Here is a 22,362-nt window from a genome sequence, read left to right as displayed (position 1 = left end):
ACTTCGGATAAACAGATCATGACTTTAGCTGCAGATCTAATTTCTTTAATCAGGGGCTCTCAGGCTCATCCAGACAGAGGTTCTCAGCCGCCTTCAGACAAAAGGCCTAGGGTTGAGCAGACAGATACCCTTTCTTCAGATGAAGCCTCTAGTAAGTCAGTCCTTTCAGATTCCCAGGAAGAACCCTTCCCGGCCTACGAGGATTCTGATGCAGATGAATCCATTCCCTCTGCCTCTCCTCCTGAGGATATTTCTTTTGGGGAAATTCTACACTCCATGAGAGAGCATTTTCAGTGGCAGGGCCAGGATTTCTCGGACTCAAGGAAAAGGCTTCGGACCTTCCTTAAGTTACCCCAGCACAGGCCTTTAGCTATTCCCCCAGTGTTAGATGTATTGTATGATGTGTACTCAGACTCCAGTACTTCTCCTGATTCTCTCCCTCCTGCTCCGGTCAAGCCTGACAGATATTACAGGGTTCCTGAAACTCACAAACATCTCTTTAAGGCCCACTCTGTTGATCTAGAAACTATTTCTCAGGGGCCCAAAGGAGTGGCCACTTCCACGACCAAGAATCCTTTGCCCGCAGACAGGGAAGCTAGGTCCCTGGAGAGGTGGGGTAAGAAAGTTTATACCTCTACCACCCTTGCCATGAGGGCTCTTAACTGTCTTTTTTATATGTTTCAGTATCAGGGTTTTCTGATGGATGATTTGCAGAAAAAGTTAGCCTCTCCTGAGCCTTTAGATAGAAAGGCTTTGCAGGATTTGGTTCATAATACTCAGCAGGTTAGCAATCATTTTCTTCAGTGTGGTTATGATAAATTGGAAGCTTCATGTAGGGCAGCTATGACAGGGGCCGTCATACGTAGACATGCTTGGTTGAAAGAACAGTCATTGCCAGATCATGTTAAAGTAAAGCTTCTAGATGCACCTCTGGAAAAAGACAAGCTATTTGGTGCTAATGCACAGGGTGTGTTGAAATCAATTGAGGAAAAGGCTAAATCAGTACAAACAGTCAAAGATTTCCTCCAGGTTCAGCCACCAAGGTTCAGCAGGAATTGGCCTTCGAAGAATTGGTCCTTTCCAGACACTGACAAGTTTCAAAGGGGAAAAAGCAGGCATGCTCGAGGCAGAGGGCAATACCGAGGCTCCTACAGGGGCTGCCAATGGCAACCAACTAATCAGAGAAGTGGCGCAGGGACTCCCACTGCTCCACAGGGACAATCACAATGACTTGTCTTTGACACCGCCGACCAAGGCTCAAAGAGAAGCTCCTTTAGGTGGAAAGTTATCCTTATTTTCAAAAAAATTGGCACGTTTTTACAAAGGACGGATGGATTTTGAACATAATAGACAAAGGTTACAGGTTCCACTTCCATACCTTACCAACAAGACAAGGCATGCCAAACCTGCCACACAATCAGAGGGCAGAGGCACTCATACAAGTTTCAAAGCTGCTACAAATCAAAGCAATAGAAAAGGTTCCTCCTCAGGAACAAGGCCAGGGATTCTACTCAAGACTGTTCCTTGTTCCAAGAAAAGAAAAACAATGGAGACCTATACTGGACTTGTCCGCTCTAAACACTTTTCTCATTGTGCCAAAATTCAAAATGCTGACGTTAGAGCAACTTCTTCCCATGCTGGGCAAGGGGTCTTGGCTGATTACTCTGGAACTCAAGGAGGCATACCTGCATGTCCCAATCAGACACAGCTGCAGAAGATACCTCAGATTTCTTGCAGGGTCAGAGCATTATCAATTCTCAGCATTGCCTTTTGGCTTATCTACTGCGCTCAGAGTATTCACGAAATGCCTGGCATCAGTAATTGCACATTGCAGACTTCAGGGGATACAAATATACCCTTATCTGGACGACTGCCTTATACAAGCGGACAGCCAGCAAGCCTTGATAAGAAACTTGGACTATGTCATTCACTTACTACAGGCTTTGGGATACACAGTCAACATTCAAAAATCAAGACTACTGCCATCCCAACAAATAATTTTTCTAGGAGCCAAACTGGACACAAATTCACAAATGGCTTTCCTCACAGATGAAAAACAAGAACAATTACCAGATTACTTCAAAAGCCTAGCAAAGCACACCCAGATGACTGCAAGGAAAATCCTGCAGGCCCTGGGTTTCATGGCATCTTGCATTCTCCTGATTCTACTGGCAAGACTACACATGAGAAAACTACAATGGTACCTAAAAAGTCTATGGTCTCAACACAGCCACAACTTAGAAGCAATTATTCCACTCATTCCATGTCTACAAAAGGAATTTTTGTGGTGGGCACAAGCAAGCCAGCTAAACAAAGGCATGCCCTTCAACAAACCTCAAGCAAGCCAAACCATTACAACAGATGCCTCAGATCATGGATGGGGGGCGCACATGGAAGGCAGATGCATTCAAGGGCAATGGGCTCCCCGGGAATTGCATCTGCACATCAATCAAAAAGAGATGCTGGCAGTGATTCATGTAATCGAGGCCTTCGGAAAATTTCTTCAACAAGGTCATCTGCTAATAGACAGACAAACACCACTGTTATGTGGTACATAAACAAGCAGGGAGGCACCCATTCTTACCCCCTTTGTAGACTAACAATGACTCTTTGGGAAAAGTCCCTGAAACTGAACATACAGTTGCAATCCCAGTTTGTTCCAGGCAAGGACAGTATTCTGGCAGACAGTCTAAGCAGAAACATTATGGACCCCCACGAATGGATGTTGCATCCAGACATTTTTTCACAAATAACTCATGCATGGGGAAGGCCGGACATAGACCTCTTTGCCTCACACCACAATCATCATCTGAAAAGGTTCTGCTCAAGGACACACCATCCTCAAGCCTGGAGAATAGATGCTCTCTCCTTCAGCTGGAATTCTCTAACAATCTATGCATTCCCGCCTCTACCATTAATGACCAAGGTGTTACTGAAGATCAAAGCAGAACAACTGAAAGGCATTTTGATAGCTCCAGACTGGCCAAGACAGCACTGGTACCCATTACTAAGGAGCATAACTCGCACCAAACCGTGGCCCCTGCTTCTATGGCCTCTGCTTATAACTCAACACAATTACAGGACTGTTCATCCAAACCTGCAAATATTGCAACTGACAGCTTGGAGGGTTACATGACTTCTCCCCATATTTCTCTCTCCAAAAAAGTTCAAGAGATCCTATTGGAAGCACGCAGGCCTTCCACCAGAAAAACTTATTTAGCCAAATGGAAGAGGTTCAACATCTGGAATGCCAACAAGGGTCAGGATGCATCAGTAATGAACATCACACAGATTCTAGAATACTTGGCAGAAATGTTTCACAATGGCCTTTCATATCCATAAAAATACACGCTTCAGCAATTTCAGCAAAATACAACTGTGATCCACCTGTGTTTTCACATCCTTTGCTAAGACAGTTTCTAAGGGGGATAAAGAATATCAAACCTCCAAGAAAACCACCAGTGCCTGCATGGGACCTCAATTTCGTCTTGGAAAAATGAACTCTTCCTCCTTTTGAGCCAGCAGCATCTTCAGAATTGCAATTTCTCTCCTGGAAAACAGTTTTCCTGTTGGCAATTACTTCAGCAAGAAGAGTCATGGAGATACAGGCCCTCATGGCAGTACCTCCATTTCTCATTTTTCATCAGGACAGAGTCTCTTTAAGAACCAATCCTTCATTCATGCCAAAAGTGATATCCAGGGTTTCTCTAAATCAAGCAATTCACCTGCCTACTTTCTTTCCCAATCCTCAAAATAAAGGAGAAAAGCTTCTGCACACTTTGGACATACACAGACAATTGCGCTATTACTTGGATAGAACAAAGGCCGACAGAAAGTCTGACCAACTATTTGTAGCTTACGCTCCTGGAGTACAAGGGAAGGCAATTTCCAAACAAACAATTTCAAAATGGATTGGAAACTGCATCAGATTCTGCTACTCTTTCCATGGAAAAGGTGTGTCAGCCAATATCAGGCCACACTCCACCAGAGCTACAGCCACCTCCACAGCCTGTTAAGAGGGGTGGCTACAAAGGACATTCTAGAAGCTGCTACATGGAGCTCCGTGCATACATTTTCCAAGCATTACAACCTGCCTTTATATTCCAGATCCCGAGCAGGCTTTGCTTCTGCAGTCCTGCAGGGCATTTTAGCTACACTATCATTATCTTAGATCCTACCACCCCCAGCTTGGCTATGGTATTCAACCCATATGTCAGGACTGCAGTTGCATTCTTGAAGGACATAGTACAGTTTTGTACCTACCATAAATGTAGATGTCCGATAGATATGCAACTGCAGTCAGGTTTTCCCTCCCTCCTACCCCTCTGTAATTATCTTTTTGGGTCCACTCCCCCTTTTTCAAATTAGCTGGGGATAGTATTTATGGTGTATCTGTTTATTACTGTTGTGCATGTCTGGAATTTTATCCATTCTCTAAATTTAGCCTTCCTTGGAGGGCACCTGTCATCTGGGGCAAGAAACACTGAAGAAGATGGCGTCGGCTGATGCTTTTATACCCCAGCCGCTCTGACGTCGGGGAAGAGGCGACATCAGCCGACACCGGACCCAGACCTGCCTGAGGCAGGACAACCCATATGTCAGGACTGCAGTTGCATATCTATCGGACATCTACATTTATGGTAGGTACAAAACTGTACTTTATCTTTCCAGTTCATATCCACAGGCATTCCCAAAAGATAGATTCTTGGTTGTTTAACATTTTCATAAATGACCTTCACGTAACATCCAAACTGGCCAATATTGTCCAATATGTAGATTTCCACGATCTATACTGCCCAAGACCTAGCTAAACTTCATCAGAACACCCAAGTCTTTCTCATGCATTGAAACTTAGATGGATAACTGTCAACTGGTCCTAAGTCCAAAAGTTAATACTGTTTTGTCTTAAGCAATTCTGAATTTGAACTGAAGACTCTAACATTATATCATACATTAATACAGAAACTGAACTGGTGACATACAAGGCTGCTAGGAGTATCCATAGATGACTAACACAAATTTTATTTGATTGCTTGCCCGCTTTTGTTTACCAGGAAAGTCTGACTGGGCAATGCCTTTTCTCGACATAGGTTCAGGGAGAAAAGCTGCATATTACATATATTTGAATAAGCTAACCTTAGAAATGAAGTGTACTGCACTCTGGACCATAACTTTGTCAAGCTATCACAATGTTTTGCTAGCTGTGTAGTATTTACTGCTTGTTAAGCTCGGACACATCAGTAGAACATTCAGCATTGTTTTACAGTACGTACACACCCACACTGTAATTTTAGCACAGAGACAGCAAGTAAGACATAAGCCTGTTTTATCCAAACAGTTCCTCTCTCAGTCAAGGCTTACTTTACTAGGGCTATAGCTGCCACAGAATCCTGCCTGCATGGGGAGTGAGTTTAACCACCCAAGCCATTATGGAAGCAACAACCCGGTCATCAGTTCACACCTGTGCAAAGCATTACAAGTTAGGTCATATCCATGGTCATAGAAGGATTTGCTACAGGGAACTTCCAAGATGGATGCACACTAAGTAACAATTTCAGCTCTCCCATTGTGAAAACAGAATGAGAGCTAGTAAAATTGTCTTTTTAAGTGAATTTCAGTAACTGGCTAGTAAGTGCACTGACTGGATACCCGATAAATGAAATCCAGAGAACCCTGAAAGGAAATTAGTCACAAAAGGTGAAGAGAAATCACTGCCTGGGATTAATCCTGCAGCTGTTCAGCAAAAAGCAGTTTAAGCTCCAGCTTTGGTGCAAGACATGACTTCCACTAATCTAGAAAGAAAAATAAATCAAATGTGCGCAGAACTGATTAAAATAAAACATTGAAGGAGTATATCAAGTAAAATAAAAGGCTGGAAAAAATGGAAGAAGCTTTAAACAGATATTCAGATGAGCTGATAAAACTCCAAACATCGATGTCAAAATGAAGATAAGGCTGGCTGAGTATGAGACTGCTCCAAGATAGCTGTTTCAAAAAATGAGTTAGAGAGCAGATCACATAGGGAATACCTGAGACTTCCTGTTGTACCAGAGAAACTGGAAGCAACAGACTGTATTGATTTTGTGAATGTATAAATAAGCAACTGGACTTGTATTCCACAGCAGGAGTTGTTAATTGAAAGGGCACATCATGTGTATGCTGCAAACGTGGCCGTGAGGAAGCACCATACACCTTTAATAGTAAAGATGCAATCCTACCAGCAACAAAAGTTGATTCTGACAATACTGTGGTAGAAGGACAAAGTACTAAAAGTGGGAAGACAAAGTGTTTATGGAAAATGAATACTTCATTCTACACCCAGCAGTAGCGGAATACATTTGTTCGAGCAATCAGGGAATGTCAAGAAGCAGGTGTGGGATTCAAGCTGCTGTATCCATCTATTTTCAGAATTGTTTTCCTTGGAAGGTCAAAATCATTTTTTGATGTAGAACGTGCAAAGGAGGAAATGCAAATTTTACCCAACAAAAAGTGATCTGTCAAAGAGAAGGGGATTCTTATTCTTCTTTTAATAGGTTCATATGTGTCTTGATTTAATAAGAAATTTTAAGTGGAAACAAAAAAAGAACACTGAAAATAATCAAGAGTTTCCCTGTATCACATAAATAAACATTCACAATCCAGTATGTGTAGTAGAAGGCAGCAGTGAATCTGGTTCTCGTATTTCTACAGAGACAATCTGATGAGGGTGGTGATAAAAGAGTATTTCTTTCAGTAGCTAGGAGATGATGTTTTCTGAAAGCATTCAAGTTGTTTTCTAAAATTTCATTTGGGAGAGGAATAAAAATGGGGCAAAAACAGATGGCACCTAGTGGAAGTAGAAGCACAGGCTGTATCATGCTTCTTAACAAGGATAACCTTCTTTGTAAGTTAATTCAAGCCAAGAGTCTGGCTGTCATTCTGAGATTGCTTCTATTAGGAAGGTTAAACTTCATTATTTGAAAATGTACACATTTGTGTTTCAGTATTAAGTTGTTGGGGTGTTCTGGGGAAGCGGTGTTTTGAAGGTTTTCATTGGAACAAAATTTTTTGTAAGATGTGACATAGATTCAAATGGATATGAAAATAAATAACTGTATAAAAGATGAACCTGACAAACTGTGTATGCATGTAATACAAAAGCTAAAACCAGATATTAAAAAAAAAGCTGTCATACATAATGGCTGGCAATAATTTCTTGTAATGACACTTTCCATATTTTTAAATGTGAATGTTCTCACATATATACAAAAATGAAAGAATAGTAAACTGTATTAAAAATGCAGAATGCAAATAGTTATGCTACAGAAAACATTTGAAAGGAACTAAGCATGTGAATTTGATGGATTACGGTGGCATGTATTTATATTCTACTTAAAACGTTTACAGTGGAGCTTAAGAAAATTTTGGGAGAAGTCATCTTTCAGCAGGGAATATTACTGATAGGTGAGGACTGGAATTTGATGTGCAGTAGTGAGGATGTATCTGTGGAGCCTAGAAGGGAAAATATAACAAAAGAGGCCAGATTTTTGAATAAATTTGTGAAAATATTTGGCATGCAAGATGTGACCAGTAGTAGGAGTGAATTTACATATTCTCCAAGGTATAAAAACATGGAGGCTAGACAGAAATTATAGTTCACAGAAACATGTGCTTTTAATTGAAGGTTTTGATAAACATCCAGTAACTATTTCAGATCACACACCAATAATAACTAAAAGAAAAATCCAATGTATTAAAATAAAAATGAGACACCGGCATTTTCCTTCTGTCTGTTAAAAAGAGAGGAACTTAAGAAGGGGGGGGGCATTATTTGGGGGTTATTAGAGAAATAGAAATTTCTTCTGAATTTTATCCCCCTCCCTAGCTATATTTAAGTGTTTTTTAAAAATAGGATGGAAAGAAAAAGATATGGTTAAGAAGTAACCAGAATTATCTAGAGGGACAGATAGGAGGAGATGAGATACAAATGGTGATGTGTAACCAATCTACAGGAAATTCCCCAGGAATGGCATTCCTGTGGAACTTTAGAAGCTAGGAGGGAAGAAAGAGGTAAAGATTTGCAATGTTTTGTTGAACAGTAGTTTAAAAAGTGGAGAAATATCAACATCCTGGAAAAACGTGGTGGTGGCTGTAATACCTAAAAATGAAAGAGACCAATTGGATCCAGCTTCAAATATGCCTAGCCTATGTCTAAAACTAGAGACTAAACATTTTCACTGCTTGTATTTTGCCATCCATATCCATAAAACAGAGATTCCAATTTCTCAGTTTTTGTATCATTTTGTTTATTCTCTTCCCACATATCCTTAGCAGCCACAACAGAATCCTTATTAACTCATACTCCTAAATACTTAATTTTATTATGTCCCCATAAATATGCATATTGCTGAACCAATTCATGTGTCGGTACACAGTTTACAGCTATTGTCTTTATTTTATCTTCATTAATTTTGTGTAGCAGAAAGACTTGAAACTGTCTCACAATGTTCCACAATACCGTTATGTCCTTTTCTGGTCTCATCAGGTGAATCAGGATATTTACATTCCCATTTTCTTTCCAAGACCAGCTGTGATTATGCATACAAGAACTGAAACGTCTGATCAGCTGTTTGGCCTTTTTGCAAAAGGGAAGGAGGGCAGACCTGCTAATAAGTATATTGCATTTTCTTTTGTTACTTGTACCATGACAACTCCCCCAGGCCAGATTAGTATCCATTACAACAGAAATGGTGCTACTACATCCTTCCTTAGGATGTTACCTCCCAGGCTGTACTCATAGCTGTTTGGTCATCTGTGCACACCTTCTCCAAAGATTGCAACCTAAAAGCAGCTGACAAGGCCTGTTTGTCATTTTGCAATGCCTCATATCTAAGTGACCCCCCCCCCCAACTTTAGAACATTGTGGTTTGAGCATCATCCCAACTGTGATGATGTTAACAGTGAATGCTACTATCAGTGTAGTACTGTTTAGTTAGAAACTCACTGTAAGCGTAGATGTTCAGATTGACTCACTGTTGCAGACCCTTCCTCTCCATTTTGTTGCTAAGTAGGTTGCAGTGGCTCTGTAGTTCTCATTACATCCTCTCATATTCCCACTGGGCCTGTATCCCTCCTTTGTCTGTCTACTACCTTAAGAAGGGGAATGGTGTCTTAAGAGGTAAAACTGGAGTAGCTGAGGCAGTACATCTTTTCCTCTAGGGCTGTGATCCTGCTCACTGAGGGTTTTTTTCAGTGTTTTATGCAGGGGCAAGAAAGCTTTGAAGATGGCATTGCCTAATGGTCACTTTGTACCAGATGTAATTATGCCTTTGATGGGAGAGTTTTACCCAAAGCACTAGGGGAGAGTAAAGTACTAGAGGTCGGGTTGGCAATGAGCTGCCTGCACACAGGTTGTCCAAAATGTGAGGGCTGCAACAGTGAATCTACTCAAACATCTCCATTTATGTTTAAGCTCCTAACACAAATATACCTTGCCTTCTCTTGCTGGTCTACTGTTAAGTGCCTCACTGTACCTAATTTTCTGGTATGAAAAGTTAGTTGCACAAACACTTTGGGAACCCAGAGGTTTAGGCGGGTCTCCTGGAGTGGTTAGGAATGGTTTGATGTCAGAGCAACAAATAACATATAGTATTGGAAATCTTAATGGTAACCAACATTTTTACATGGTTTAGCAGAAGTTTTGTTTTAACTAGATACACAAAGTTGAGTGTGAAATGTTTCATTGTCTGTTAATTCAGTAGAATTTGTTTTTCTTTCTTACAAGCACTATTGCAGACAACAGAATCTGAGAGTTCAGTCACACCTCCAATCCAGGGACCAACAGATGCTGAAGTGGCACTTCAAGAAGACATTCGGAAACTTCAGGAAGAGAAAGAGGCACTCAGCATTCAGTATCAAGTTCAGGTATGAGTAGTCAGTTAAAGGATAAAGTTGGGAATTTGAAAGAAAATGTACGTTTCAATAAAAAGTGACTGCTCATTGGTTAAGTAGAAGCTTTGACATATATGGCATCACTTCTTATTTGCCAGGAAACTCTTTTTTTCTCTGGAAAGTAGCTGCCTTTGCTACAGGAAGGGATGGTAGCTGAGTTGACACTTTGATGTTTGTCACTTTTCTTGTAATGATCATTGAGAGAGACAGGTCTTTTCTGTAGGAGGGACTGTTGTAAAAATGAATACTTACTTGCTTTATATAGCTGTGAATCAAGTTTGTGCCACCAATGTCTGTGTAAATACTTCTCTGACCATATATACAGATGTGTATATGTGGTTAAGTAAAGTCTATCTTAAATGAATTAAACAGAAAAATAGTTGAGATAAAAAATGTTAACTTGAAATAACTGACAAAACACATTGACAGCTTTATTTACATGTGCCAAAATAAAAATCTCAAAGCATGCAAATAAATGTTTTTGCAGGGAGGCTGCAGTCACACCACTAATTAAATCTATCAAGTCTTTGATCCCACAATACTAAGGAAAGGGCTTATTTTCCAAACTCAGTATTGCAATGATCTCTCACAAATAAGAGCTAAACCTGAAACAGTGCATACGTAAAAAAGTATTGCATTTTATTTGCAAGCTGCAAGATTTTGTCTCATAACATTTATTTATTTATTTATTATTTATTTTACATTTGTTGACCGGGTTAGTCCAACTGGATATATTTCCATTTTCAGCAGAGGCCCGGGGAGAAAAGCTCCACATTTAGACAAAAGGAGATGCATCATGAGCACAATTAACAAGTACAGACTGGTGGGATATAGACAAAGAAAATGGTTACACAAAAGAATAGAACTTTACCTATGTAGATAATCCAAATAATGTCATAATACACATTATTACCTAATTCTAAAACAAAGAAAACAGAAAGTGTAAGAGCAGGGAAAGAGAAATGAAAATGTTACCAAAAGAAAGAAAAGGACTTAACTTCCTAGGGAAACTAAGTAACATCATGTTGAACATACTAACATATTTTAACACCAAGAAGAGAGAGTGTAAGATCAAGGAAAGAGAAGCAGCAATAGAGAGAGAGCAGATATAAACAGACAAATACTTGTTGGAAAGAGATTCATAGCCATAAGGAGGAAAAATGAAGAGAAGAAGTCTGTAAAGGTAGAGAAAGAAAGCTAAGGGAAGAAGCAGGAGGTACAGAAGAATAGGGAAGAGAAAAGAAGGATTAACTGAAGGAAATTACTTTAATCAGGATTAGAGCAGGGACACATCCAGTGGCTTTTAAGGTAGATTCTGAGTTTTTGTTTTAACAGAACAGTAGATGCAATGGAAGTAAGTTCGGTAGGAAGTTGATTCCAGTGTTTTCCAATGGTATTCGAGAAAAGGGAATCACCTGCTAGGTTATTGGATTTGGTTAAGGAAACTAGTAGTTTGCTTGATGAGCGGAGGAGTTCAGATTAGAGTAGGGGTTAAGAGGTTAGAGAGTATAGGTGTGTTGTGGGGTTGGTAGAATGCTCTTTGGACAAATGTGAGTTGGGAAAGAAGCAACATGTTTGTCTGTTCAAGCCAGTTAAGTTGCTGCAGATTCAGACAGTGGTGAGTTCTGAAAGGTTTACCAGTAACAAATCTAGCTATATTATTGTACGTGGTAGATAGTTTAGAGAGATTGTTTTTCTTGAGGTTAGTATAGATTGTTTTTTTTTTAGCGTTTAGGAGTAGGCATCATTTTAAGAACCAAGTTTCAACTTTGGAGAAAACAGCTTGAGTATTAATTTGAAGTTCAGAGATGGATTTAGCAGAGCAAATTAATGTGGAGTCATCAGCATATTGTATACAAGTAGCCTGGGGAATAGCTATTTGTAAGTCATTTATAAAGAGGGAGAAAAGAAGTGGTCCAAGAATAGAGCCTTGGGGGACCCCAAGTGAGATTGGGAGAAGGGATGAGAGTTTGTTATCCCAGAGAACGGCTTGTTTCCTGTTTGTAAGATAGGAACTAAACCAGTGGACAGCCTTAGATTCTAAGGAGAGATTCAAGAATTTTCAAGAGAATAGAGTGGTTAACCATATCAAAGGCTTTAGACAGGTCAATAAAGAGGGCTGAAGACAGGATGTTATTATTACGATTCTTGTTAATAGGGTCTGTAAAGGAGAGGAGAGCGGTGGTTGTGCTATGAAAAGGCCTAAAGCCATGTTGACAGTTAGTAAGAATGTTGTTCTTTATTAAGTGGTCCATTAACTGATGGTGGACACATTTTTCCATGATTTTTGCTAGTGGGGACAAGAGAGCTATGTGCCTATAATTAGAGTATTCATAGGAGTTACCTCCTTTATGTAAGGGTATGATGTGAGATTTTCCAGATGTCAGGTATGGTTTCTTCATTTACAGTTCTATTAATGAGAATGGATATGGGATAGGCAATTTCAGAGGCTGCTTTTTGAAGGAATTCAGATGGGAGTTTGTCAGCCGAGGGGTACATGGTTTGAGTTTGTGGATACATTTTTGTATAAAGGCAATGGAGATGGGTTGTAGCCTAAAGGTTGGTAGTTTGGAGGATGCAAGGTTGGGGATGCTAGTGTTGTCACTAGAGAGGTGAGAGGCCAAGGAATTAATAGTATCAATAAAGAAAGAGTTGAAAGTGTTGGCAGTATCAAGGGTAGAATTCTTTTCAGATCCGGTAGGGGATGGAGTGGTAGTCTGTCCAGGGTGTAGAAGCCTATTTAGGGTTGACCAGAATTTTTGAGGGTTATTGTAATTAGCTTGCTGGAGATTACTATAATAACTCCTTTTATCAGAGAAGATAGCTTTTTTGGTACTGTTTCTTAGGTGCCTAAAGGTCTGTTGGTCTATGAAAGATTTGCTAGCTTGCCATTTTCTCCAAGCTTTGTTTCTAAGTAACATTTTTGTCTTGTATCTTTAGATAGCCAGGGGGCAGGTTTAGATTTAATTCGGATGGAGCGTGATGGTGCATGGTTATCTAGAATAGTTAGGAATGTGGTATTGAAGTATAGCACAGCTTCTTCAAGAGGAAGCGTCTTTAGTGGGTTCCAATTGCAGGCACTTAGTTCAGTTCTAAAATAGAATAGGGTTGAAACATTTGAGATTACGTAGGGTCCTATAGATAGGTGTATTGTTAGAGGCATTTCTTTGTTTTATAATATAGGTTAGATTGTGATCACTAAAGTCATCCGGTACTGTTCCAGACTGATATTTTAGTAGAGGTTTGTTAACGAGAATCCAATCTAGAATGCTTTCTTTGTTGTTAGGTTTGTTAATCTTAGTAGAGGTGTTTATTATTTGAGTAAAGCCATAGAGGTTAATATGAGAAGCTGGGTTATTAGTAATTAAAGAGGACCAGTCCAGGTTGAGGTCTCCAAGAATTATGGTTTCTTGTGGATAGGAGGAGGTGAGCCAACTAAGGATATTTTCTATAGTAGTAGAATTATTTCCAGGAGGTAGATATATACAGATAATATAGATGGACTTTTTAGGGTTTAGTTGCAGCTTTGAGATGAGAAGTTCAGTCTTATTCATGTCTAGGTTATCATAGGGTATTAATGTTACATTTAGTTCTGTTTTGAATAGTAGTGCAACTCCTCCGCCTTTTTTAGTTTTGCGGTCAAGTCTCAGGATGTTGTAACCTGGAGGTAAGATTTCATTATCTTTAGTAAAGGGTTTTAACCAGGTTTCAGTTAAACATAGAATATCAAAGGAGTGGTGTTGAAGAAGGGAGTGGAGATGGGTGATTTTGTTATTGACACTTTTATTAAGGTGACCTATGAGTAGAGTATTTGGATTGGAGGTTGGTAGTAGTAGGGAAGAGTTTAGTGTAGTGGTTGCCTCATCAGATGAAGTGGTTAAGGGTCCTGGGTTGGGGTGAATGTCCCCGTCTACCAAGGTAGAGTGGCTATATTCGAGGTAAGCTTTGATAGGGGAGTACAGTAAGTATTTTGGTTTCTTAATCAAGAGATTTAGAATTTTAATGTGGGACAGTCTGTGATATCTGGCAAGGAGGTAGCTAGGGATAGATGTAATGTTTAAATGAGTAAATTTTAGGCTTATGCAATCAGAGGTTGTATGTTTGGGAGAGTAGTTAAAGTGGTAATCAGGGTTTGATTCATAACAGGTTAGGAAGTAGGGTAGTGTGAGGGCAAGAGAAATAATAAGTAGAAGTGTTAGCTTTTTCAGAGCAGTTCCTGTTACAGGGGTCTTGGATGTAGGTTTGTAAGCTTTAGTAGACATGTTGAGGTGAGAAAGATAGGAGTAGACTGGATATAGGCTAAGAGTGTAGAGTGAGTAAAAGAAACCAGGTTGATATCAAGGTATGTGTGTAGTTTTGGGTGGGGAGGGGAGAAAGGAGAAGTAACAGAGAGAGGTATAGTTAGGAGGGCGGTGCAAGTGAGGTAGGTGCCTAGGGTAGGTGTAGATATGGAGGAGGTGTGGTATGTAGGAGCCTAGGATAGGTGTAGATATAGAGGGGGTGTGGTATGTCAGGTTATAAGGCTAAGGGTACGTGGGGTGGGTGGGGTAAGGGGGTAGGGAGGGGAGCGAAGCGGGGCAGAACCAGTCAGAGAAGAGAGGGAAGTCAATCAGCTAAGCAGAGTAGCTGAAACACTACTGTTTCATATACTACGTAGCTTAGCAATATGTAAAGGAGAGTTTGTTAAAGAAAGATGAAAAGGCGACGGTAGTTTACAAGAATATAACAGGCACAAGGTAAAATAAGGACAGTAATAGTTAGCAGAGGGACAGTGAGGGGGGTATTAGAAAGTAGGTAAGTAGAGATATTCAAGATACAGTCGTTTGGTGAAGCATAAGGTAGGAAAAAGAGAGAAAAGGAGTGCAACAGCCAGGAAAGAAAAATAGAGACAGTGAGGGAACAGAAAAGGCAAGGCAAGTTGGATGTTCCAGCCGTTGTAAGGCAGGCTGATGAGGGGAAGTTGGTCAACCAGGGGCAGGGGGGAATAGCAATAAAAGATGAAAGGTGGAAGGGGTAACTATTAGAAAGCAGGTAGGCAGGAGAGGAAAAAACCTTAGCTGGTGTCACGTGTGTGCAGCCCACAAGAGGACAAAAACATAAAATAAAATAATTAGGCAAAATGACATACAGCCAGTAATGGAAAGTTTAAACACCAATAAACCGTCATTCAAGAGGAGATAGGGGTGCTTCCTGGGTGCCAACACAATTGGCCTGCTTTGTTGCTTCAGGGATACCAAGTGAGATAGGCCAGCAGGGAGGGGACAATCCGATGAGGAGCACTAGGCTTTAATGAGGCAGCACACCATGCGGACAACCAGGGGGAATCTGCAGTTTGCAAGATGGAGTTTATTTGCATTTGTTAACCGGGTTGGTCCAGCTGGGTAAGAATTACCCTTTTTCAGTGGAGACCCGAGGGGAAAAGCCCCAAACAGACATACAAATACATACGAATAGAGACAAAGTAACAATATTACAGAGGAAAACAATATTATGGGTACAATGGATAAGAAAAACAAACAATGAAAGTTTGAGAATATGAGTAAGGTAGGCCAGAGGCATGCATGCAAAAGATTTATGAAAAGATGTTCTGAGTAAGATCTCTGAATTAAGTTAAAGTAGGCAAAGAAATTATGATTTAGGTGTGGAGTTAGTAGTGTGGGAGTTTTAGGTGGGAGCATGTGAAGGACATTCCCATTTGGAGGAGAGAAGCATGGATTTGAAATTGTCGTGGTTAGGTATATTACATAGTGGTGTGGGGAGATTGTTCCATAGTTTGGCTATAGTGTGGGATAGTAGTAGTAGTTTACCAGTTGGGTGGATGGGTTTGTGTACATGCAGGAGGTTTTGGCCTGTGGATCTCAGGGTATGGGTAGGTGTGTAGGGTGTTAGAGATTTAGCAAGAGAGGGGCATTCTGCTGGTTTAAAGATGAGTTTGTGGGCTGTTGTAAGTTGTAGGTACTTTAGGTGGTTGTGGAGTTCTAGCCAGTTTAGGGTGTGTAGGGAGTGACAGTGATGGGAAGAGTCCTTAGAATTGGTTGCAAATTTGCAGATTTTGTTGTAACAGGCCTCAAGTTTAGCACGGAGTCCGAGTTGTAGGTTGGAGAATAGGGGAGCACCGTACAAGAGAGAGGGGAAAAGGAAGGTAGATGCAAGGGTATGACGGGAAGATGGAGTAAGGTAGTAGTTGTGTCTGTAGAGGAGGCCGATTTTCTGGTGGGTTTTTTTGATTGCTGAGAGGATGTGGGTAAAGGTCTGTGTGTTTTTGTCAATTTTAAGTTGACACTTTTCATGTCGACTTAAATTTGTACAGTAGAACCTCCTTAGTTGACCACCTCCTTAAGTTGACCTAATTTTCATAGACCAGACATGCACCACATGTACTCAATGGAAGACTGACCTCTGTATATTGACCACCTTTGTAAGTTGTATCTTGATCACTTGGACTGTGACACACAATATTAATTTACCCTCTATAACTTGATCAGTTGAGTCCACTCTACACTAAGGGGTAGAAGGAGTGGTCTTTGCCCCTTAGTTGTATTATTTTTTTATTTAGTAGAAGTTCTTTTTTCATGTTTTATTACCACATGTTGGATTAGACCCAACGCCTTTTGTTTATCACGTGTTGCTGAAGATATTTTCAATGTGAAGGACTGGTCTGAATTGGTCTGAATTGTAGGTACTGAAAAATTATTTTTTATGATGCGTGCTGCTGCTTGCTGAAGCCAAAGTCTGATTAATGCGCTGAACTTTACAGACTATTAATTTTTTCAGCACTGTATTAACTTATGTGCAGTTACTAATAAAATAACTTGTCTATGTAGCAGACGACACATACGATACTGTTAAAGTTTACAGCATTTAATGTGCCAGGTTTAGTTTTTCAGTGTAAGTACTGATGATAACGTTTCATTCTCCATTTACCTCAGAACAAACGTGTTCCTACATGTACCAGATCTAACAAAAATCAAATCTAACATCATACACTCGGTGTCCTTTATATACACTTTTTTGTACCATTCGGATCTTGTCCATGAAACAGTCCGTTGATGTTAATACTGTTGGAATTCGTTTGATGTCATGCAGTCTGTTGATAAGCTAATTTGTGTTCTGTTTCAAGGTGAATTGTGACAACCTTAAAATTTTAGGGAGTCGTTGCTGTTAGGATATTGTTTCTGTCTCCGACCGGTAGGGAGGAGTTCATTCCTCCACATGGGTTTCTTATCTGCTGATGTCCTTCAAGGATGCATCTGCAGTCCTTACAAATGGGTTGTCCTGTCGTCAGGCAGCCCTTCGGTCGGCCGGATTCCAAAGTCTGGGTCTGGCCTCGGCTGGTGTCGCACTTCACCCGACGTCATGGCTGCAGTTCTTTGGGTATAAAGGCATCAGCCGACGCCATTTTCCTCAGTCTTTCTTGCCGCGTGGCGCCCGAAGCAGAAGCTGTTCACAAGTGCCGGTCGGTCAGAACCAGAGATTACTACTACCGAATACTACGAAGACTTCTAAAAAGCTAAGTACCCCGTTGGGGACTCTTTCTTGCCTCAGCCGATGTCAGAAAAAGTGAATAACTGTTTAACTTGTGGGAAACAAATACCTCATAAAGATTTCCACTCTTACTGCTTACCTTGTTTAGGCCCAGACCACGACGTAGCAGCTTGTCTAGCCTGTGCTTCTTTTAACCGACGGACGCTTAGACGTCGGTCGGAATTTGCTGAGCAGTTTTTCGGCTCTGATTTTGCTTATATTATGCCATCGGATCCTCCGACTACACAAATATCCAAAAAACGCAAGGAAAAGGACCGACACTCGCGGTCTGCGGTTTCGGCCGAAACCGCGGTTAAGCCAACCACGAGTGTCTCTGTTTCGGCTGAAACCGAGCAAGCGGTTCTTCCTTCAGCCGAAAACATGCCTTCTACCGAGGCCTCTTCTAACCTGGTGGAATCGGCTTCTGAAATCCAACCTGCAGTTGCGGTTTCTCAGGAATTATCTGACACTATTCCCTTGGATATTTCAACCCTGCACGTGGAGCTGCTAGGCCTCCTGCAGCCATGTCCATTAAGGCCTTTGCCAGGGCTAAAGCAGCTAAAGCTACAAAAACTGTGCCTGTTAAGACCCCCTCTCACAGGCCCAGCTCCAGTTCCCAAATGCTTTCTCTGGCAGAGGATCTCATTTCTTTAATCCGGGATCCCAACCTCATCCAGACAGGGCCTCTCATCCACCTCCAGAGAAGAGGCCTAGAGCAGAGCCCCCTGAGCCAGTGTCCACAGATGATTCCTCTGATGATTCAGATAATACAGACCCTCCAGAGGCACCTTATTCCCCTTACGAAGACTCTGATGCTGAAGAGTCCATCCCTTCTGCCTCTCCACCTGAGGAATTTTCCTTTGGGGAAACCTTGCATGCTATGAGGGAACAATTTCAGTGGCAGGGCCAAGATTTCTCAGACTCCAGGAAAAGGCTTAGAACCTTTTTGCATTTACCACAACATAGGCCTTTAGCTATACCTCCAGTTCTTTCTGTTGTAGATGATGCATTTAATGATGCTTGTACTGCTCCTGATTCATTACCTCCGGTCCCTGCTAAGCCCGATAGGTTCTACAGGGTCCCGGACACACATCACCATTTATACAAGGCTCCTTTTGCAGATCCCGAGACTATCTCCCAGGGGCCTAAGGCTGTAGCAACTACCTCTGCTAAAAATCCACCCCCCTCTGAAAGGGAATCCAGGTCCTTAGAGAGATGGGGTAAAAAAGTTTACACTTCTGCTACTCTGTCAGCTAGGGCCTTGAACTGTCAATTTCATATGATCCAATATCAAGAGTTTATGCTAGACCAGTTAACTAAAAAACTGTCCTCTGATGAACCTTTAGATAAGAAGTATGTTCAGGAAATGGTACATAACATTCAGCAAGTTAGTAACCATTCTTTAAAATGCGGCTATGATGCACTGGAGGCTTCCTTTAGATCAGCCATGACTGGCACAGTTATCAGAAGGCATGCATGGTTGAAAGAGCAGGCCTTACCGGACCATGTCAAATCAAAACTATTAGATGCTCCCATGGACAAGGTCAATTTATTTGGTTCTCCTGCACAACAGGTAATGAAGAAGATGGAAGAGAAGGCAAAATCTGTACAAACAGTGAAAGATTTCTTACAGGTCCAACCTCCAAGGTTTAGCAGGAACTGGCCCTCCAAAAATTGGTCCTTTCCAGACTCCTCTAAAGCACAGAGAGGCAGGAATAGGCGTTCAAGAGGCAGAAACCAATCCAGGGGTGCCTACAGGGGACGCCAGTGGCAGGGTAACAACCAGCGAGGCACAGACGCAGCCACCACCACTGCAACAGGACAATCACAGTGACTTGGCTCTGGCACCGCCTACCAGGGAACAACTAGAAGCACCCTTAGGCGGAAAGCTAGCTTTATTTTCAAAGAACTGGCATTACATCACATGGGACAAGTGGATTTTGCAAACTATAGACCAAGGTTACAGGTTTCATTTCCATACTCTACCAGGAAAAAGAGGAATGCCAAACCTACCACCAACTCAAAAGGCAGAAGCTCTAAAACAAATATCTCAATTATTAAGGATGAGAGCTGTGGAAAAGGTACCATCTATGGAACAAGGAAAGGGATTTTACTCCAGACTCTTCCTGGTACAAAGAAAAGAGAAAAAATGGAGGCCTATTCTCGACCTGTCCGCTTTAAACACATTCCTCATTGTTCCAAAATTCAAAATGCTGACTCTACAGCAGCTTCTTCCCATGCTGGGCAAGGAGTCTTGGCTGGTAACTCTAGATCTCAAGGAGGCATACCTGCACGTCCCCATACGACCAAATTGCAGAAGATACCTCAGATTTCTTGCAGGATCAGAGCATTATCAATTTTCAGCATTGCCCTTTGGCTTATCTACTGCACCCAGAGTGTTCACGAAATGCCTGGCATCAGTAATTGCTCATTGCAGGCTTCAGGGAATCCAAATTTACCCCTACCTGGATGACTGCCTGATACAAGCGGACAACAAAAACAAGCTAACAGAAGACTTACAAAGAGTCATTTACTTGCTACAAGCCCTGGGATATACAGTCGATATAAAAAAGTCAAGGCTGATACCATCCCAAAGAATAACCTTTTTGGTTGCAGAGCTGGACACATCAAAGCAAATGGCATTCCTAACTGTAGAAAAGCAAGAGCAACTACCTCTCTACTTCTTGGCATTAACAAAGCAGAACCATCTAACAGCAAGAAAAGTACTGCAAGCCCTGGGCTTCATGGCATCCTGCATAATACTGGTCCCTCGTGCCAGACTGCATATGAGAAAGCTACAGTGGTACCTAAAGAATTTATGGTCTCAACACAAGCACAGCCTAGAAACCAAAATTCCAATAATCCCATGCCTGAAGCAAGAGTTCCTATGGTGGGCTCAGGCCTGTCAATCAAACACAGGATTGCCCTTCTGCAGCATTCAACCAAGCCAAACCATCACGACGGATGCCTCAGACCTCGGTTGGGGGGCCCACATGCTGGACAAGTGCATACAAGGCTTATGGACTCAAGACCAGCTACACCTGCACATAAATCTAAAGGAAATGCTGGCAGTAAAATTGGCAATCCAGACATTCAGACCATTTCTCCGAGAAGGTCAGTTGATAAGGACAGACAACACCACAGTTATGTGGTACATCAACAAACAGGGAGGCACACATTCATACCCTCTATGCCGGATGGCACTGGACCTATGGAATGTGGCTCTGAGCTACAACATTCAGTTACAAGCAATTTTTGTACCGGGAAAAGAAAACATTCTAGCAGATATATTAAGCAGGACTACCACGGATGCCCACGAATGGATGCTGCATCCGGACATCTTCAAAGCCATCACAAGAAAATGGGGACTCCCAGAGATAGACTTATTTGCATCCCCACGCAATCACCAGCTAAACAAATTCTGCACAAGGACGTACCACCCACTTGCTTGGAAGGTGGACTCCCTATCTTTCAGTTGGAAAAACCTGACAGCATATGCATTCCCACCACTTCCTTTGATGCACAAGGTGCTATTGAAGATCAAAGAGGACCGTCCAAGGATCATTCTGATAGCTCCAGACTGGCCAAGGCAACATTGGTACCCATTACTAAGGAGCATGTCTCGGGGAACAAATATGGACACTACCCCTGGTTTCATTGCTGTTAACACAGAACAACTACAACATCCTGCATCCAAACCTGAAAACTCTGCAGCTGACTGCCTGGAACATTACATAAGATCAGTTAACCCAAATTTATCCCAAAGGGTTAAAGACATTATCCTTGAGGCTCGCAGACCCTCAACAAGAAAAAATTATGCAGCAAAATGGAAAAGATATCTCGTTTGGAGTACTGCAAAGGGAGAAGATGTGTCACTGTTAAACATAGCCAACATCCTGGAATACTTGGCAGAGCTCTTCCACTCAGGCCTGTCCTCTTCTTCCATCAAGATACATGCATCAGCTATTTCAGCAGAATACAGCTTGGATCCTCCTGTCTTCTCACATCCTCTGCTCAGGCAGTTTCTGAGAGGAATCAAAAATGTAAAACCTCCTAGGAAACCACCATTGCCAGCATGGGACTTGAACTTTGTGCTAGAAAAATTGACACTTCCCCCTTTCGAACCAGCAGCAACAGCAGAATTACAATACTTATCATGGAAGACTGCTTTCCTGCTGGCAATCACTTCAGCAAGAAGGGTTTCTGAATTACAGGCAATGGCAGTGCAACCCTTCCTGATCTTCCATCAAGATAGTGTCCATGAGAACAAATCCTACATTTATGCCTAAGGTGGTATCCAGAGTGTCTTTAAATCAGGCTATCCACCTACCTACATTCTTCCCAAACCCACAGAACAGGGGAGAAAGACTGTTACATACCTTGGATGTACATAGACAGTTGCGCTACTACCTGGACAGGACCAAGGGCAATAGAAAAACTGACCAGCTACTGGTAGCATATGCAACAGGAAGGGAAGGAAAAGCAATTTCAAAACAATCAATCTCCAAGTGGATAGGAAATTGCATTAGATTTTGTTACTCCTACCATGGAAAGAAAACTCCAGAGAACATCAGGCCTCACTCTACAAGGGCTACAGCCACTACCACAGCTTTCTTACGAGGAGTGGCTACCAAGGACATTATAGAGGCTGCTACTTGGACCTCCGTGCATACATTTGCCAAGCATTATAATTTACCTTTATACTCAAAGATCCCGAGCAGATTTTGCCACTGCTGTTTTGCAAGGGATCCTAACTACACCATAATCTATCTTTTTTTTTCCTCCTCCCCAAGTTTGGCTATGGTATTCTACCCATTTGTAAGGACTGCAGATGCATCCTTGAAGGACATAGTACAGTTTTGTACCTACCATAAATGTAGATGTCCGATAGGAATGCATCTGCAGTCA

General features: G+C 41.6%; 1 protein-coding gene across 1 annotated transcript in view; it reads left to right on the top strand.

The window, feature by feature from the left end:
• Positions 1–22,362, top strand: part of GOLGA2 (golgin A2) — a 1,989,954-nt gene that overhangs the window by 970,570 nt on the left and 997,022 nt on the right. The window contains exon 18 of the mRNA XM_044058153.1: positions 9,764–9,903. Within this exon, the coding sequence (XP_043914088.1) occupies positions 9,764–9,903 (140 nt within the window). The remainder of the gene's footprint in view (positions 1–9,763; positions 9,904–22,362) is intronic.

Source organism: Protopterus annectens, chromosome 16.part0 (assembly GCF_019279795.1).
Source record: "Protopterus annectens isolate FY-2018-M chromosome 16.part0, PAN1.0, whole genome shotgun sequence".
Taxonomy (NCBI): Eukaryota; Metazoa; Chordata; order Ceratodontiformes; family Protopteridae; genus Protopterus; species Protopterus annectens.
This window is presented reverse-complemented; position numbering and strand designations above follow the sequence as displayed.